At 46.5% G+C, this 18560-nt stretch overlaps 1 protein-coding gene across 3 annotated transcripts in view; it reads right to left on the bottom strand.

Moving 5' to 3' along the window:
* Window positions 1–18560, bottom strand: part of RUFY1 (RUN and FYVE domain containing 1) — a 57802-nt gene that overhangs the window by 7621 nt on the left and 31621 nt on the right. For 2 of the 3 annotated variants that reach the window (XM_040622616.1, XM_040622618.1), the window contains exons 9-13: window positions 17960–18061; window positions 16930–17046; window positions 15659–15826; window positions 1931–2028; window positions 232–351 (exon numbers count right to left, since the gene is read on the bottom strand). In XM_040622616.1, coding sequence (XP_040478550.1) covers window positions 232–351; window positions 1931–2028; window positions 15659–15826; window positions 16930–17046; window positions 17960–18061 — 605 coding nt within the window. The remainder of the gene's footprint in view (window positions 1–231; window positions 352–1930; window positions 2029–15658; window positions 15827–16929; window positions 17047–17959; window positions 18062–18560) is intronic. The other variant, XM_040622617.1, reaches the window with a different exon arrangement.

Raw genomic sequence — 18560 nt, 5'->3', positions numbered from 1 at the left:
GGGCAGGGGGGAAGGGTAAAAGCCACCGCACTCCTCCTCTCACCAGCTGAGTGGCCCTGGGACATTCCCGAACCCCCTGAACCAGCGCGCTCACTCGTGAAAGGGGGACACTGGCATTTCTCATCACTGGGCCTGATTCCAGCCTCGCAGGAGTAAACTCGGAAGGACACGGGCAGCGTCCAGTCGGGAGCGCCCGGCCCCGCCCCCGGCCCCGCCCCCGGCCCCGCCTACCACTGCTCATGCAGCTGCGAGAGCTGCAGCTGCAGCGCGCACGTCCGGCCGCCCAGCTCGTGCTGCAGCTTGCGGCTGCGCTCCTCCGCCCCCTGCCGCGCCCTCTCCGACAGCTGCAACCTGCACGAGAGCCAGGCCCGCGTGAGAAAGGAGCTGTCCTCCAGCCCGCGCGCAGCACCTGTTCACTTTCTTGTGGCTTGGGTTTTAAATAGACACACAGTGAAACGGCTTTGAGCTCGCCTATAGACCCGTGTAGCCACCGCTCCGTCACCGGGGAAAGCTCCCCAGTGCGGCCCTCTGGAGTCACCCCTAAACCCTGGTGACCGACCACTGATGTGCTCTCCGATACCATGGCCTTGTCTTAATTCCTCCTATAACCTTTTGCGCCTGGCTTTTTTCGCTCAGCTCAGTATCTGACCTCACTCCAGGCTTGCGAATCCATGGCCCGTTCCTTGCCACGGCCCAGGATGGTTTCACGGTACAGGCTGACGGTTTGTTTCTCCCTCACCGGATGAAAGACCTCGGACTCACTTCTAGTTTTGGCAATTACATGAACAGCCCTGCCCTAAACATTTGCGAACGGGTTTTTGTGTGACCATTAGTCTCCACTTCTCTTGGGCACATACCCGGGAGTGGGTCTGTGGGGTCACAGGGGAAGGGGATGTTCAGCTTTAAGAGACTGTTCTCCATGGCGGGTGTCATCTGGCATCCCCACCAGTAAGGCAGGGCAGTACTAGTCACTCCCGAGTCTTGTCGGCACTCAGTGCTGTCACTAAAAAGTATTTAGCTGTTCTAACAGGTGCGCCGCGGCCCCTCACTGTGACTGTAACACGCAGCCCCCTGCTGGCTAGTGACACTGAGCAGTTTTTTGTGTGCTGGTTTGCCATCCGTATATCCTCTCTGGTGAAGTGTCTGCTCAAGCCTTTTGTCCATTTTTAAATTGGATTGTTTGTGGAGTTTTGAGAGTTCTTTGTACATTCTGATACAAGTACTTTGTCAGTTATGTGATCTGCAAATTTTCTCCCCACCTGTAACGTGTCTTTTTATTCTCTTAACTGTGTCTTTCATAGAACAAAGGTTTTACGTTTTGATAAAGTCCAATTTATCAAAATTTTCTGCCATGGACCCCAGGCTTTCATGTCACATCTAAGACCGCTTTGACTAACCCAAAGCCACAAAGATTTTTTCCTATGTCTTCTTCTAAAAGTTAGAAATTTTAAGTTTTCCATTTAGACTGTGATCCATTTCCAGTTAATTTTTATATGAGGTATGAGGTATAGGTTGAGATTCATTTTTTTGCTTATGGATGTCTGATTGTTCCAACATCATTTATTAAAAAGACTTTCCTTGCTCCACTGAACTGCCTTTGCACCTTTGTAAGAAAATCAGCTGCCACATTCGTGAGTGTGTTTTCAGACTCTCTTGTGATCCACCACTGACTGATGGGTAAATGTGGCTGTGATAAGGAGCTCACCCTATCGGTCTGACCCTGAGAAGACACTGTGATACAGGAACCCAAAGGCTGATTAAGGGAACACACACTTAGACAAGGCTGGGTATCAGCCCCCTTCAACAAGACCAGGATCCCAAAGGACCATCATCCCAAGTCATCTGTACTTTAGAGAGAGACTCCAGGTCCAGAAAATGCCCCCATCTTCTAGGGAGTGTGTGCTGGGGGCGGGGGGGGGGGGCTGATTACCTTTCTTCCATCTGTTTCATGCTGGACATAACTTGGTTGTTCTTTTCTTCAAAAGATGTGATGGCTTCATTCTTCTGCTGTAAACAGCTCTCCGCATTCTGCCAAGGCAAGGAAAAGGGGTCACACTCTGCCACCCCCTCACCGCCGTGCCTGCTCGGGATTAAGAGCGGGTCCGATTTCACCCTGTACTTTCCCAGCACGTTTAGGAACATTTCATTCACTGCTGCTCTTCCCCACAGCGCCGGAAGACAAACTGGGTTGAAGTTCCCAGCTTTATCAACAGAAAGACCCAGAAGGAAGTAATGAGCCTTTCCTCTACAAAAGGTCCACGTTCCTTTTCAAAAAGAACTTCAGAGTGGGATCTGACAACGTTACTGAGCTGTTCCCACGTGCCCGGCACATGTGCGAGTTCTCCTGCCCCCCTTGGTGAGTCCCCCTTCTCTAGGCAAAGGGAGGCTCAGAGACAGCGCCGGGGTGGAGACTAGCACGCGTGAATGGGGCAGCATGGTCATGCCCGCGACTATATGACTTCTGAATCCAGGCTTTGAACCAGAGCAGGTACTGAAGGACCAGATGGCGGCGGACGGGGGGGGGGGGGGCAAAATACACCATGTTCCTGTGTGTCTACAAGAGACACTTTTAAAATTAAAGGATACATGGGCCCCTGGGTGGCTCAGTCGCTAAGCGTCTGCCGTCGGCTCAGGTCCTGATCCCAGAGTCCTGGGATCAAGCCCTCATCGGGCTCCCTCCTTCTCCCTCTCCCACTCCCCCTGCTTGTATTCCCTCTCTCACTGTCTCTCTCTGTCAAACAAATCAAATCTTCAAAAAAATAAATTAAAATAAAAGAATGCAGAAAGACTGAAGACCGAAGGAAGTCCTAATAAATTCCCAAGAATAACATACAGACTATATTCTTGGACCTTAATGATACAATTAGACATTAACAACAAAAGAATGACTAAAAACACCTCATACCTTGGAAACAAAACTAAATGGCCTATTACTAAAGCTACTGAGCCAAAAATATAAACCAGAGGAAGAACTGTGAAAAACTCAGAGGTAAAAGCTAGTGAAAACACTGTCCAATATCGTATGGTACTGAAAATGCACTGAGTGTAAGATGTGTGTTAATTTTACACACCACTACGAAAGAAAAACCTGCTACCGGGAACACGTCAGGCAACCGACTGTCAGATGCATGTAGGTTTCAGAGATACTCAGATGTGGGAAACAGACTTCGATGCTATGCTCTTGTCAAAACTGGAGGGCCGCAGCGAAGGCAGCACTTGTGGGCAATTTTTAGCTTCAAATTACATTTTTGTTATTTATTTTTATTTTTTTAAAGATTTTATTTATTCACTTGAGAGAGAGAGTGAGTGAGCACGAGTGGGGGGCGGCAGAGGGAGAAGCAGACTCCCCGCTGAGCAGGGAGCCCGATGCAGGGCTCGATCCCAGGACCCCGGGACCATGAGCCAAGCTGCAGGCAGACGCTTGACCGCCTGAGCCACCCAGGCGCCCCTGTTATTTATTTCTATTTTTTTAAGTAAACTCTGCCCCCAGGGTGGGGCACGAACTCACGACCCCGAGATCGGGAGTCACACGCTCTACTGACTGAGCCAGCCAGGCGCCCCCAAATAACATTTTTAATGAAATAATAACAATAAAAACGATAAAACAGATGAGCTAAGCATGCATTTTAGCAGCTGAAAATGAACTACAGAGCAAACCCAAAGAAATCAGGAGGAATTAGTAAGGGTACAAATCAATGAAACACGGAACAGACTATACAGGGTATTAGGAAAAAAGGTGGTTCTTTGAAAAGATGATTAGAGAAGACACACTTCTGGTAAGAAGGAATACAGAAAACAGAAAATGCAAGTAAGAAAATCATGCATGAAAGAGATTTAAAAACTCGTAAAAGACAATTATAAACAACTATGAGCTAAAACATTTGAGAACCTGAACAAGATATGTTTTGGAAGAAATATACCAAAATTGTTCTGAGAAGAAACAGAAAGCACAAATAAGCATTTAAGAAATTGCAATGGGCATCAAAGTCACTCTGCCCCCAAAGCCTCAGACCTAGGTGACTCCTATACCATGGGTGGGTTCTCAAAACTTCTTGAGAACAGAGGCTTGCTATCTTGCATGGATTACTCCAGAGAAAGAGAGCTTCAAGAGAGCACGAATGCTTACGATTCCAGCCCAAACTTGATTCTGAGGGCAAATAAGGTTAGTAAGAGGAAAGATAACTGGAGGTCCATCTCAAATATAAACACACACATTATATATAAAATATTAGTCAACGGCATCAAGAGGATATGGAAATACATCACAGTCAAGCAGGATTCCAGGAATGTTAATCAATATAAACTACGACACAAATAAAGGAAAAAAAAGAACATGACTATCAAAATAGATAGAGTGGGGGCTCCTGGGTGGCTCACTTACGCGTCTGCCTTTGGCTCAGGTCACGATCCCAGGGTCCTGGGATCGAGCCCTACATCAGGCTCCATCAGCGGGGAGCCTGCTTCTCCCTCTCCCTCTGCCACTCCCCCTGCTTGTGCTCTCTCTTTCTCTCAAATAAATAAAACCTTGGAAAAACAAAATAGATACAATATAGAAAAAAAATTTAATAAATTCAACACTCATTCATAATAAAACTTCTTTTTTTTTTTTTTTTTAAAGATTTTATTTATTTATTCGACAGAGATAGAGACAGCCAGCGAGAGAGGGAACACAAGCAGGGGGAGTGGGAGAGGAAGAAGCAGGCTCATAGCAGAGGAGCCTGATGTGGGGCTCGATCCCATAACGCTGGGATCACGCCCTGAGCTGAAGGCAAACACCTAACTGCTGTGCCACCCAGGCGCCCCCATAATAAAACTTCTAAGCACACAAGAAACACAAGTTATCTTCCTTAACTCACTGAGGATCACAGAGCAAACATCGAGCAAGCATTATAGCTACTGGAGAAACTTTTAGATGCAATTCTTTTAAGAGCAGGACCACAAGTTTGCTCATTATTTCTTCTACTGTGTAATACAGTCTTGGAAAGCCCGGCCAATGCTCTAAGAAAAAAAAAAATTGAGGGTAAAGAAATTAAACTCTATTTGCCAATGATATGATCAATTACACCTAAAGCCAAGAGGATCACGAGAGGAACTGTCAGCCCTTGGTGGTGAGCAAGCTGCTGACCGAAGACCAGGCGTGAAAACACACGAGCTCTTCTCTACCAATAAGACGTAACCAGATGATGAAGCCAAAATAAGCCACCAGTCACTTGAGCAACAAGCACTATAACCCAGGAACTCGCCCGGAGAAAATGCAAGACTCTTACCCAAAGAAAGGGACAAAAAAAGAGAAAAACGAATATCTGACTAAATGAAAATCTACCCCATTGATTGCTCTTGGATGGAATGACTTTATACACTACAGAGGTCAATTTTTTCTCAAGTTAACCTATAAATCCAATGTAATCTCCATTTACGAAATTCCGTTGGATTTTTTTTTTTTTTAATAAATTCAGCCTGGGACCTCCCACCTCGATCCTGGGCTCTGCTCCAGTCCTACCTGCCCCCGCTGCTCATACTTGAACGCAGCAAGAGAAAGGTAAATGGTTGCATACAAGGGAAACCCCAGAAGGTCATCAGTGGATTTTTCAGCCGAAACTTTGCAGGCCAAAAGGGAGAGGCATAATGTTATCAAAGCACGGAAAGGAAGAATCCTATGATCAAGAGTACTCTGCCTGGTACGAGAGAGAGAGTTTCCCAGACAAACAAAAGTGAGAGGAGTTCATCATCCCTAAACCAGCCTTACAAGACATATTAAAGGGGCTTCTTTAGTGGAAAAGAGGAGGCCATAACTACAGTAAGAAAATCATGAAAGGGAAAAACTTCACTTGTAAAAGCAAACATAAAATAAAGGTAGTAGAGCAATCACTTAGAAAGCTAACAAGGGTAAAAACAGGAAATCAATTCTATCGAAAACAAGTTAAGGAATATACAAAACAAAAAAATATAAAATATGACATCATCTACATAAAAAAAGGGAGTAAAAATGTAGTGCATTTATTAAAGAGAGACAGTGCGTGCACACACACACAAACTGGGGAAGAACAGAGGGAGAGGGAGAAGCAGGCTCCCCACTGAGCAGGGAGCCAGATGCAGGACTTGATCCCAGGACCCTGGGATTATGCCCTGAGCTGAAGGCAGACGCTTAACCGAGTCACCCAGGCGCCCCAAAATGTAGTGCTTTTATTTATCAATTTTTTAAAAAATATTTTATTTGACAGAGAAAGACACACAGAGAGAGGAAACACAAGCAGGAAGAGTAGGAGAGGGAGAAGCAGGCTTCCTGCTGAGCAAGGAGCCCGAAGCAGGGCTTGATTCCAGAACCCTGGGATCATGACCTGAGCCGAAGGCAGACGCTTAACGACTGAGCCACCCAGGTGCTCCTATTTATGTATATATGTATGTATGTATGTATGTATGTATTAAAAGCTCACTCAGTGTGTATCCTATGATCCCATTCTTTTTTTTTTTTTTTAAAGATTTATTCATTTACGAGAGACAGAGAAACAGAGAGAGCACAAGCAGGGGGAGAGGCAGAGGGACAGGGAGAAGATGACTCCTCACTGCGCCAGGAGCCCAACGCGGAGCTCGATCCCAGGACCTGGAGATCATGACCCGAGCTGAAGGCAGATGCCCAACCATCTGAGCTTCCAGGAGCCCCTGTAGTGCTTTTAGAATGTGTTCAAACTTAAGAGACCATCAACTTAATATAAACTGTTATATACTCAGCACGTTATATATGAACCTCACGGTAACCACAAATCAAAACCTACAACAGATACACGAAAAGTAGAGAAAGGAATCTAAGCACACCACTACAGAAAGCCATCAATCACAAGGGAAGAGGGCAAGACAAGGAACGGAGATGACCTACAAAAACAACCAGGCAACAATGAACAAAAAGGCAGTAAGTACACACCTGTCAGTAATAACTTTATTCATTAATTAATAAATGTATTTACGATTTTGAGAGAGAGAGCGTGCGTGTGCATGAGCCGGGTGAGGGGCAGAGGGAGAAGCAGACTCCCTGCTGAGCAGGGAAGCCCAACACGGGGCTTGATCCCAGGTCCCCGGGTCATGACGTAAGCTGAAGTCAGCCACTTAACTGACGGAGCCACCCCTTTATTTTTTTTAAGTTTTATTTATTTGAGAGAGAGCGTGAGGGGGCATGCGCGCATGTGCAAGTGTGCAGGCGAGAGGAGGAGCAGTGGGAGCAAAGCAGACTCCCTGCTGAGCAGGGAAAGCTACTTGGGGCTCATTCTCATGACCCTGAGATTATGACCTGAGCTGAAATCAAGAAGACATGGACACTTAACTGACTGAGCCACCCAAGTACCCCTATCGGTAGAAACTTTTAAATATTTTATTTATTTGAGAGAGAGCGAGAGAGCATGGGCTTGAGTGCATGTGTGCAAGCAGGGGGGAGGAGCAGAAAGGGAGGGAGTGAGAGGGGGAAAGAATCTCAAGTAGACTCTGTGCTGAGCGTGCAGCCCAATGCGGGGTTTGATCTCACGACCCTGAGATCGTGACCTGAGTGGAAACCAAGAGTCGGACGCTCAACTGACTGAACTACCCAGGCGCCCAGTCAGTAATAACGTTAAATGTAAATGGTCCAGATGTTCCAGTCAAAAGACATAGGGTGACAGATAAAAAAAACAAGACCCATCTATATGCTACCTCCAAGAGATTTACTTCAGACCTAAAAATATACACACTGAAAGCGAAGGAAGGGATAGAAAAACATATTGCACGCAAATGGAGACCAAAAAACCCAAAACTGGGGTAGAGTACCTACGTCAGACAAAACAGCATTATGTAATGATAAAGGGATCGATCCAGCAAGAAGACGTAACAATTGTAAATATCTGTGCACCCAACACCAGAGCACCTAGATACATAAAGCAACTTTTCACGTTAAGATAGACACTGACAGTAATACAATTAAGACGGGACTTTAACACCCCACTTACATCAATGGATAGATCATCTAGGCAGAAAATCTGTAAGGAAACAGAGGCTTTGACTGACACACTGGAGCAGGTGACTTCAAAGATCCATACGGAACATTCCATCCTAAAGCAGCAGAATACGCATTCTCTTCAAGCGCACGTGGGATGTTCTCCAGAACAGATCACATGTTAGTCCATAAAAGGAGTCTCGATAAATCTAAGAACACTGAAATCGTATCAAGCATCTTTCTCCACCACAGTAGTATGTAACTTGAAATCAATTACAGGAAAAAAGAAACACAGAAGAAACACAAACGAGAAATTTAAAAAAGTACCTGGAGACAAATGAAAATGGAAACACAATGGTCCAAAATCTTTGGGATGCAGCAAAAGCAGTTCTAAGAAGGAAGTTTATAGTGATATAGGCCTCCCTCCGGAACAAGAAAAATCTCACAGAAACAATCTAACCTTATACCTAACGTAGCTAGAAAAAGAAGGGCAAAAGCCCGAAGTCAGTACAAGGAAGGAAATAATAACGGTAAGAGGGGATACAAGTGAAATGAGACTAAAAAGACAATAGAATAGAAAAGATCATATGAAACCGGGAGCTGGTTGTTTGAAAAGATAAACAAAACTGATTAACTTTTAGCCAGACTCAGCAAGAAAAAGAGAGAGGGCTCAAATAAATACAGAAATGAACGAGGAAAAGTAACAACTGACACCACAGAAATATCAAGGACTGTAAGATAAGGCTATGAAAAACCCTAGGCCAACACACTGGACAACCTAAAAGGAATGGATAAATTCCTAGAGACCTATGATCTTCCAGACTGAACCAGGAAGAAATAAGGAGTTTCTAGTGGTGAAGCTTAATTTGTAATCAAAAAACCCCCAACAAACAAGAGTCCAGGACCAGATGGCTTCCCAGGAATTCTACTAAATATTTATTTAAACAGAGTTAATACTTAACCTCCTCAAACTATTCCAAAAAGAGAGAAGAGAAAGGAAAACTTCCAAATTCATTCTATGAGGCCAGCCGTGCCCGGATATAAAAACCAGAACAAAGGCACTATAGAGAAAACTACAGGTCAACATCCCTGATGAAGCAAAGTCCTCAACAAAATACTGGTGAACTGAATGCAACGATCCATTAGAAGGATCATTCCCCATGGTCAAATGGGATTTGTTCCAGGATGCAGGGCTGGCCCAATATCTGCAAATCACTCAACGTGACACAACATATTAACAATGAAGGGTAAAAACCGTATGAGCATCTTAACAGATGCAGAAAAAATATGTGACAAAATATAATATTCATTTGTGATGAGAACTCTCAACAAAGCAGGTGCAGATGGAACATACCTCAACATCATCAAGGCCATATATGATAGACCCACAGCTAGCATCAGGCTCCCTGGAGAAACACTGAGAGCTTTTCCTCTAAGGTCAGGAATAACACAAGGATTTCCACTCTCCCCACTTTTATTCAACATAGGACTGGACGTCCTAGCCACAATAATTAGCCAACAAAAAGAAATAAAAGGAGGGGCACCCGGGTGGCACAGCGGTTAAGCGTCTGCCTTCGGCTCAGGGCGTGATCCTGGCGTTATAGGATCGAGCCCCACATCAGGCTCTTCCGCTATGAGCCTGCTTCTTCCTCTCCCACTACCCTTGCTTGTGTTCCCTCTCTCGCTGGCTGTCTCTATCTCTGTCGAATAAATAAATAAATAAAATCTTTAAAAAAAAAAAAAAAGGAAAGAAATAAAAGGAATACAAGTTGGTAAGAAAGAAGTGAAACGGTCACTATTTGCAAGTACGTGATACTCTAATACAGAAAACCTGAAAGACTCCAAAAAATTTTTAGAACAGATAAATGAATTCAGTAAGGTTGCAGATTCAAAATTAATACACAGAAGTCTGTTGTATTTCTCTACACTAATAACAAAATAGTACAAAGAGAAATTAAGAAAAAAACAACGCCGGGGGCGCCTGGGTGGCACAGCGGTTAAGCGTCTGCCTTCGGCTCAGGGCGTGATCCCGGCGTTATGGGATCGAGCCCCACATCAGGCTCCTCCGCTATGAGCCTGCTTCTTCCTCTCCCACTCCCCCTGCTTGTGTTCCCTCTCTCGCTGGCTGTCTCTATCTCTGTCAAATAAATAAATAAAATCTTTAAAAAAAAAAAAAAGAAAAAAACAACGCCATTTATAATTGTATCAAAAATAATAAAGTATCTAAGAATAAACTTCACCAAGAGGGTGAAAGACTTATAAGACATGGATGAAAAAAAACTGAAGATGATAGAAAGAAAGACGCTTTTTGTGAAGACTATAAGACATGGATGAAAAAAAACTGAAGATGATAGAAAGAAAGACGCTGCTTACAGACTGGAAGAATTAATACTGTTAAAAATATCCATACTATCCGGGGCGCCTGGGTGGCACAGCGGTTAAGCGGCTGCCTTCGGCTCAGGGCGTGATCCCAGCGTTGCAGGATCGAGCCCCACATCAGGCTCCTCCGCTATGAGCCTGCTTCTTCCTCTCCCACTCCCCCTGCTTGTGTTCCCTCTCTCGCTGGCTGTCTCTATCTCTGTCAAATAAATAAATTAAAAATCTTAAAAAAAAAAAAATCCATACTATCCAAAGCAATCTACAGATTCAATGCAATCCCTATCAAAATACCAACAGTATATTTCACAGAACTAGAACAAATAATCCTTAAAATTTGTATGAAACCACAAAGGACCCCAAATAACCAAAGCAATTTTGAGAATGAACAAAGCTGGAGACATCACAATCCTAGAGTTCGAGCTGTACCACAAAGCTGTAGTAATCAGAACAGTACGGTACTTGTACAAAAACGGACGCCCAGACCGATGGAGCAGGATGAGAGCCCAGGAGTAAACCCAAGCTCAGATGGTCAATTAATCTATGACAAAGGAGACAGGAATATAAGACAGGGAAAAGACAGTCTCTTCAACAAATGGTGTTGAGAAAACTGGACAGCTACGTGGAAAAGAATGAAACCGGACCACATTTATACACCACACACAAAAATAAACTCAAATGGATTAAAGACCTAAATGTGAGACTTGAAACCATAAAACTCCTAAAAGAAAGCACAGATTGTTATCTCTTGGGACACTGGCCTTAGCAACATTTTTCTGGCAAGGGAAACAAAAGTAAAAATAAACTCCTGGGACAACATCAAACTAAAAGGTTTTTGCACACTGAAGGAAACCATCAAGAAAATGAAATGGTAACCTCCTGAATGGGAGAAGACATTTGTAAATGAGATGTCTGATCAGGGGTTAGTATCCACAATATACAAAGAACGCCTACAACAAACAACAGCAAAAAATAATCTGATTAACAATGGACAGAGGACCCGAATGGGTGTTTTCCTACAGAAGACATCCAGACAGCCCACAGACACGTGAAAAGATGCCCGTCGTCACTAACCGGCAGGAAATGCAAATCAAAACCACAGAGAGCTATCACCACACACCGGTGACAACGGCTAGTGTTAAAAAGACAAGCAGTAACAGGTGCTGGTAGAGGACGTAGAGCCCAGCTTCCTGCTGGTGTCAGTCTGCTGGTCTGGACGTTGCGTCAGGGATCAGTCACAGGTATTCTTCGGGCCTGACTCGTGGTTTCTTTGACAATACAGTTCCCTCAGTCGTTGTCTCTGGCTTATTTCCCCTCAACCCGTGTCGGTGACCACAGTTTACTGCTTCACTTATTAAACACAGTTCTCGCGCCTGTCTCATCGCACTGTTGGGGGGAATGTACATGGGTGCAGCCGCTGTGGAAAACAGACGGAGGTTCCTCAAAAAAGTAAGAATAGAAATATTACATGATCCAGCAATTTCACCGAAGAAAATGAAAACACGAACGCGAAAGACACCTGCACCCCTATGTTTACTGCACCATTATTTCCAAAGGGCCGAGATGTGGAAGCAGCCCAAGTGTCCATCAACAGATGAACGGATAAAGAAGATGTGGGGGGTACACACAACGGAGTATCACTCAGCCGCAGGAAAGAATGGGATCTTGCCGCATGGATGGATCTAGAGGGAATCACGCTAAGTGAAATAAGTTAGAGAGTGAAAGACAAAAACTATATAACTTCACTTATATGTGGAATCCAGAAAACAAAACAAACCAGAAAAAGACTCAAGAATACAGGGAGCAAACTGGTGGCTTCTAGAGGGGCGGGGGATAGAAGAAACAGGTGAAGGGGATTAAGAGGTAAAATTTCCACTTACATATTAAATAGATCATGGGGATGAAAAATACAGCATAGGCAATAGAGTCAATAAATACTGTCATCATGTTGTATGGTGACAGAGGGTGACGGCACTTACCGTGATGAGCTGTGTGCAACAGAACTCCATTCACTATGTTGTACACCTGGCAACTAATGTCAACTATACTTCAATTAAAAAAAAAAGGACAAAAAACATGAACAGGCAAGAACAGGAAACACGAACGGCTACCAATCATATGAAGGGACGCTGACACTCACTAGGCCGGCAAACGCACATAAAACAGGCGCACTCAGAATACAGACATCGCCAGACAGGGCTGGAGGGGGCGGCGTGTGCGGGTATGATGGACAACGGCGCGGCCGGGCTTCCGCAAACCAAGGACACACAGGAAGTGTCTGTCCGGCAGGCACTCCAGCTTCTGTCCGCCAGAGACTCTCCTGATCCCCCGGGGGGACATGTAAACCAGCCGCCACGGGGGTGCTCGTGCCGGTGGAATGGCAGGAACACCGTCCACCGCTGCGGGGACAGGCAAGAGGCAGTGACCACGTTCACCAGGACTAACCACTTTGAAGCCCAAACCAGGTACACCCTGGATGCGTGTAGCTCTGAGGGCGAAAAAGGAAGAGACGAGAGCCATGTGCAATACCCATGTAAATTAAAATCCACGTACTCAAATGATATGCATTTTAGAACGACAAACACCCATACACTCTAGAACGTGGGCCCAGAGGAGCAAGGCTGGGAGCAGGGATGAGGAGAAAAGAAAACGAGGGGTGTTTTATTACGGCGGACCCCACACTGAGGGATGCCAGGAGATGTACTGTACGCGGCATTGACCCAGCAGACAGGGAGGGCGCCTCAAAGCAGGTGGGATAAGCCAGAGAGCCGGTGACCCTTGTTCATCGTGGCGAACAATGAGCAGAACTGCCACCTGCCCAAACCTGGACGTGGAATCCAGGCCCAGCGCGCCAGGGCTCCAGGGACGGTGGCTGTGAAGAGCCAGAGTGCTGCTGTGGGTGCCGAGAGCGAGGAGGGGTCCGCAGGGACATGGGACAGAGTCCAAGGGCAGCAGCCTGAGGCTCAGAAAAGCCACCTGCTTCTGCGCCCTGAAGGAAGTGAGAGGAACTGGCAAGGGAGCCCCGGAGGCCCCACGATATGCTGCAGCAGAGGGCAGGGGTGCGGGAAGCACCCTGCGGGCTGCTGCAGCAGACGGCTGGCCGCTGATGTGAGACGGGAGGGAGGGACTGACGGAGCAAAGCCATGAGGCAGGCACAGAACTGTGCTGAATAAATGGGACAGTAAACCGTGGACACCAACACACGGACTGAGGAGAAACACACACACAATGACCGAGGGGACTGGATTGTCCCAAAAGCCCCCAGTCAGGCCTGAAGAATATCTGTGACTGTTTGATCCTTAAGACAACCTCCAGGCCAGCACTGACACCAGGAAGGAGCTGGCCGCGACAGCCGTGCAGCCCCCAGGAAGGCCCCCCGCCCTAAGAGCCCGCTTCCCGTGGCCCATGGAGATGGCAGCCCTCTCAGGGACCACCGAGGTTGGCTGTCAAGTTCTTCAGTCAACAGAGGAAGGGTAGCTGGACAGGCTCACAAACGGCACCCCCGGCTCCCTGGCCAGCCTTCATGGTTCCTGCCCAGAAACGCAGTGAGGGCCACAGCACGCTGGAGTCTGCCCTATGTGTCCCTTGTTTCCCTTTGCAAACATGCATTTGACAATCCTGTGTGGCTCCACCATTTTCTGCTGGGCCGGACGGGTTACTGTGAGAAAGACAGCTGGTCTTGCAGTTCAAACACAGGCCTTGTGGGCTCCATGGAGAGCGCTGCCAGTCACCCAGGGGCTGCGGACAGTGAGGACTCTGGGACTGGATGGGACTTCCAGGAGCTCAGTGGGGCCAATGGAGGTAGCGACAACCACGTCATTTAACCCCTGTGCTCCCCTTCGTCAGTCTGGCAGCCCAGACATGCCAGCCCCAGGCTTCCCTCGCAGCCACGTCTGGCCGTGCTGCCTGGCCCTTCACTGTGGAATCGAATGGAATGATGTGTGCAACTTCTCTCACTGTCTGGGAAGAAATCCTGCCTCTGGACTTTTGCTTTTCTCTCCCCTTCCACTGGCAAGAATGGCACCAATGAGAGTGGCCTGGACAACTGGAGCTGCCACTAGCCTGGGTCCCTGTGGGACTACGGGGAGCAAAACTGCTGGTCTGGAACGCTCTCTATTTTAGAGTCCGCAAGGTTATTCCAACAGTATGGCTTCCCCTAATGTGCATTAAGATTACGGTTACAGATGGACCCCAAGCAGAAGAAAACATGAACAAATTAAAATAGAGAATGTGTCAGGAGGGAAAACAGTGAAACTATTTTCCATTTTCTCCTTATAATTTCCAACTGCTGCTATTATGATAATGTCGGTTACATAACAGTTTTAAAAAGGCAGGACAAAAGAACACGTGTGTCTGCCCTCATGCCATCTCTCACACAGACGCATCAGCTAGGGAAAAGGAAGTGGGACAGAAGGGCATTAAAAACAGAAAACAGAACTTCAAAAAAAGGGAAGTTTTGAGAACGACAGAGAATGGTCCCGGGCGCTGCTGTAGCTTCTGGGCAAGGAAGCTTTGTGATTTTATTTTTTATTTTAAAGATTTTTTTATTTGAGAGAGAGAGAGACACTGAGAAAGAGTACACGCAGGAGCAGGGGGGAGGAGCAGAGGGAGAGGGAGAAGCAGACTCCCCGCCGAGCAGACAGCCCCGATGGGGGCTCGATCCCAGGACTCTGGGATCATGACCTGAGCTGAAGGCAGACGCTTAACCGACTGAGCCACCCAGATGCCCAAGCTTTGTGATTTTAGATGCTCGCTTTCAAACCGTGGCCCGAGTGATTCTTCCTGGCCTAGCTCCCCTGGACCACTTGAACACGATAGGAGAGGCGAGCAGCCAGCTGCACGGCTGGAAACTCGGCAAGACGAACGTCACGGCAGAGCTTGGAAAGACAATACTAACTATATCGTTCCTTCCTCCGCTTCACCACCTCCTGGGGGTGCACAGTCACTGAGGTAGAAGGGGACAGACGCTACGGAGACAGTGAAGGGAACAATAGGCCGAGTTCAGGTTTGGATTCGGAAGACATGGCTCTACTGTCAGCTCTACTTAGGAGCTGGGCCAGCCCAAGGATGTGACGCAGTCACCGCGTTCTGCCCTGTCACTTACGTTTCCCCCACGTTATAAACTTTTCTCAGGGGCTGCTGGGAGGCCCAAATAAAGTAAGCACAGGAATGCACGATAGGGCCTAGGGACCGGGCCTGCCGCATGCCAGCGCCTCACAGATGTGTCCTCTCTCTCCTGCAGGAAGAACGGGGACAGACCGAGAGGCAGCCTGCGACAAGCAGCAACAAGACAGGCTGTGGGACAGACACAAAGCCAACTCCCACCTGAACTTTGTGGAACATCTGTAAATTAATCGCTTTGACTTCTTCCAGCTGCTGGCGGAGGGCGACCAAGGTGTCCTGCTTCTCGTGGGTGTCCTTTTCTAGCAGCTTCATGGCAATTTCCATTTCTGTCTTCATTCCAATCTGTAACTCCAGTTCTTTTTCTAGTTCCTTAAGAGGGTATTAATAAGGAAAATGTTATTGAAGTAGATACAGAGATGTGTTTACCTGAGGCTGTATCCTGGGCAGTGCCAGAAATGAAAAACCCAAGTGAGAACAGGTTAGGGAGATTTAGGAGAGTCTGTCTGGAGCAGGACTAGATTAAGTTTTCCCCTTGTTCTCATTTTATGAGGAAAACTGGCTCTGTATGCAGTCAATATAAAGCTGGTACGTGGCACTCAGCCTCGAGTTCTAGCCACCCAAAGACCCAAAGACCAGAGGGCACAGTCTGAAAGAACATCTGCCCGGCAACATGACGTTGCCATGTTAGAGTTTTTGGAATGGGTTGCTAGAATATGGCCAACAAGGGTGTGACCATGTTGAACCAGTTCTGTCCTGGGTAACTCAGGACACACGTCTCCACATTGGTACAAAGAAAGAAAGAAACAAAGCAGGTCCAAGGCTGGGGTGCCTGGATGGCTCAGTTGGTAGCACCCGGGACTCCTGATCTCAGGGCTGTGAGTTCGAGCCCCATGATGGGTGTGGAGCCTACATAAATAACACAAAAAACAAAACATTGGTCACTGGTATGCAGATTGGGTGGAAAGAACAAACTAGAGGCTGGGACTGAGGCAAAGCAACTGTACTGGCAAAGCAACCATGAATCTGGTCTCACAGTGATCCCTGATAAAGGTTTATAAAATTCGAAAAAGTGAAGAACTTAGTGGTAAACTAAGTAAGCCCCTTAAAAAAAATTTTTTTAAGGGACAATTCTCGATTCTCTATGAATATATTTTTTCACATTTTAAAAACTTTATATAAAAGTTTTGTTTTAAAATTTTATTTGAGAGAGAGAAATAGGGGAAAGCCTGAGCAGGGGGGAGGGGAAGAGGCAGAGGGAGAAGCAGACTCCCCACTGAGCAGGGAGTCCGACCAGGGGCTGGATCCCAGGACCCTGGAATCACGACCCCAGCCGAAGACACACGCTTCAGGTGCCCCAAAAAACTCATTCGTTTTTAAAAGCAGATCTAAGCACTTTTGTGGAAAGTGCCGACAAAGAACCTGACAGGCTACTGGGGAATTCTTTCTGAAGACGCCTAGTCCCGCACACTCACCAAACGGATTTTCTTCTCTTCTTTTAGCTGCTTCCACACATCACTATACATTTCATCCAGACCTTGCCGAGTTTGCTTGTAAGTCTCCAGCTCAACTTTTGTGTCTTGTTTTGTTATCTGTGTCAAACAAGAACACCAAGGAGAATGGTTTGCTTATGGAAGTGAGCGAACTACGAAATATTTTAAAATACACCAGGGGGATGCCGGGCTGGCTCAGTCGGTAGAGCATGTGACCCTTCATCTGAGGGTCATGAGTTCAAAACCCCACGTTGGGCGTGGAGCCTATTTAAAGTAAGAAAAAAAACCATTAAAAAATCTGCCATAATTTTTAAAGATGTAGGACAATTTCTATGTTTTAAGCATAACAGAGAAAGGTTAAAAGATATTTCAAAAATATCTTTGAACGTCAAGGATGAGAGCAAGCCAACAGACTTTTGAAAAGTTGGGTTCGGAAAACAACTTATATTTAATTTTGTTTAAAGCAGAGCAGTTGTTCTTAGTGGGAAAGGCCCCAATTCAGCGTGGATTTTCATTTATCTGGCATGTTCTTCAGCTACGGTCTCTGATCTCGGGTCATCAAGTAAGACGGCCGCCAGCCAGCAGCTCCGCAGCACAGGAGATGGGTTCTCTAACGGAGGGAGGCGCGAAGAGCCGCGGGAGCAGGGGCGGGGCACCCAGGCCCACCCACGGGCTCCGGGGGCATCGCAGAGCACCCGGCACGTGAGCGGAGGTTTGGAGCGCAAAGGCCCAGAGGTCCGGGAGCGGCGGTCCAAGCGGCCCGCGAGGAGCTGGGACCGCGCAGTGGCACCAAACGAGGCAGCTGCGTACTACGTGCTGCCTGCGTCACTGCCGCACCGGGAGCTTGAAGTCTGTCGGGGATGCAAACACGCATGCGTGAGGCGTGCGCCAGGGGCGCATACACGCGTAAAGCGTGCCGGACATATGCGTGCAAGCGGCAGGCGCGTGTACGTGTGTATGGGACGTGTGCGTGCTTGCAACGTCCCGCCCCGCCATGAGACCTGCGTCTCACCTCCACGCTCTTCTCACTTCTTTCACGAATTAACTCGTTTTGTTCTCTTAATTGTTGCTGCTCTTCTTGAAGCGAACAAATCCGGTCTGTTGCAGCTGAAAGCTGATAAAGAAAGATTTTTATGTTTCTTAACGTCAAAATTAATCTCACCGTTCAAATTAAAAGCTGACGCCTGGCACCTTCGCAAGTGACGATAGATTTCCACATATTTGATACTTTGTTTTTTATTTTATTTCTTGGTTTTGAATAGCTAATACACTGAAATAGTTGTAAAACAATGAGAGCAAACTAGTTAATGTGGGCAAAAATTTACCGACACAAACTATGACAGACACTTGAATGCCTAATACTGGAGCAACGGTTTAACGAATGACAGTGGGAGCAACGAACAAACATGTAGCATCAGAATGTTTGCAAAGGCTTTTGATGACTTGAGAACATACTTAGGGTATAATATCGATAGGAAAAAGGGTTCTATAGGATGTTCTCACCTCTAATTAAAAAAAAATCACCTAGGTTAAAAATGCTTAGGAAAAGTTGGGGACTATATAAACAATGATAAAAATGATAACAGTAGCTCTTACTTAGCAAAGGGATTATG

This window comes from Ursus maritimus, unplaced genomic scaffold, assembly GCF_017311325.1.
Source record: "Ursus maritimus isolate PB19 unplaced genomic scaffold, ASM1731132v1 scaffold_5, whole genome shotgun sequence".
Classification (NCBI taxonomy): domain Eukaryota; kingdom Metazoa; phylum Chordata; class Mammalia; order Carnivora; family Ursidae; genus Ursus; species Ursus maritimus.
Note: the sequence above shows the minus strand (reverse complement) of the source record. Positions and strands in the feature narration are given on the sequence as shown.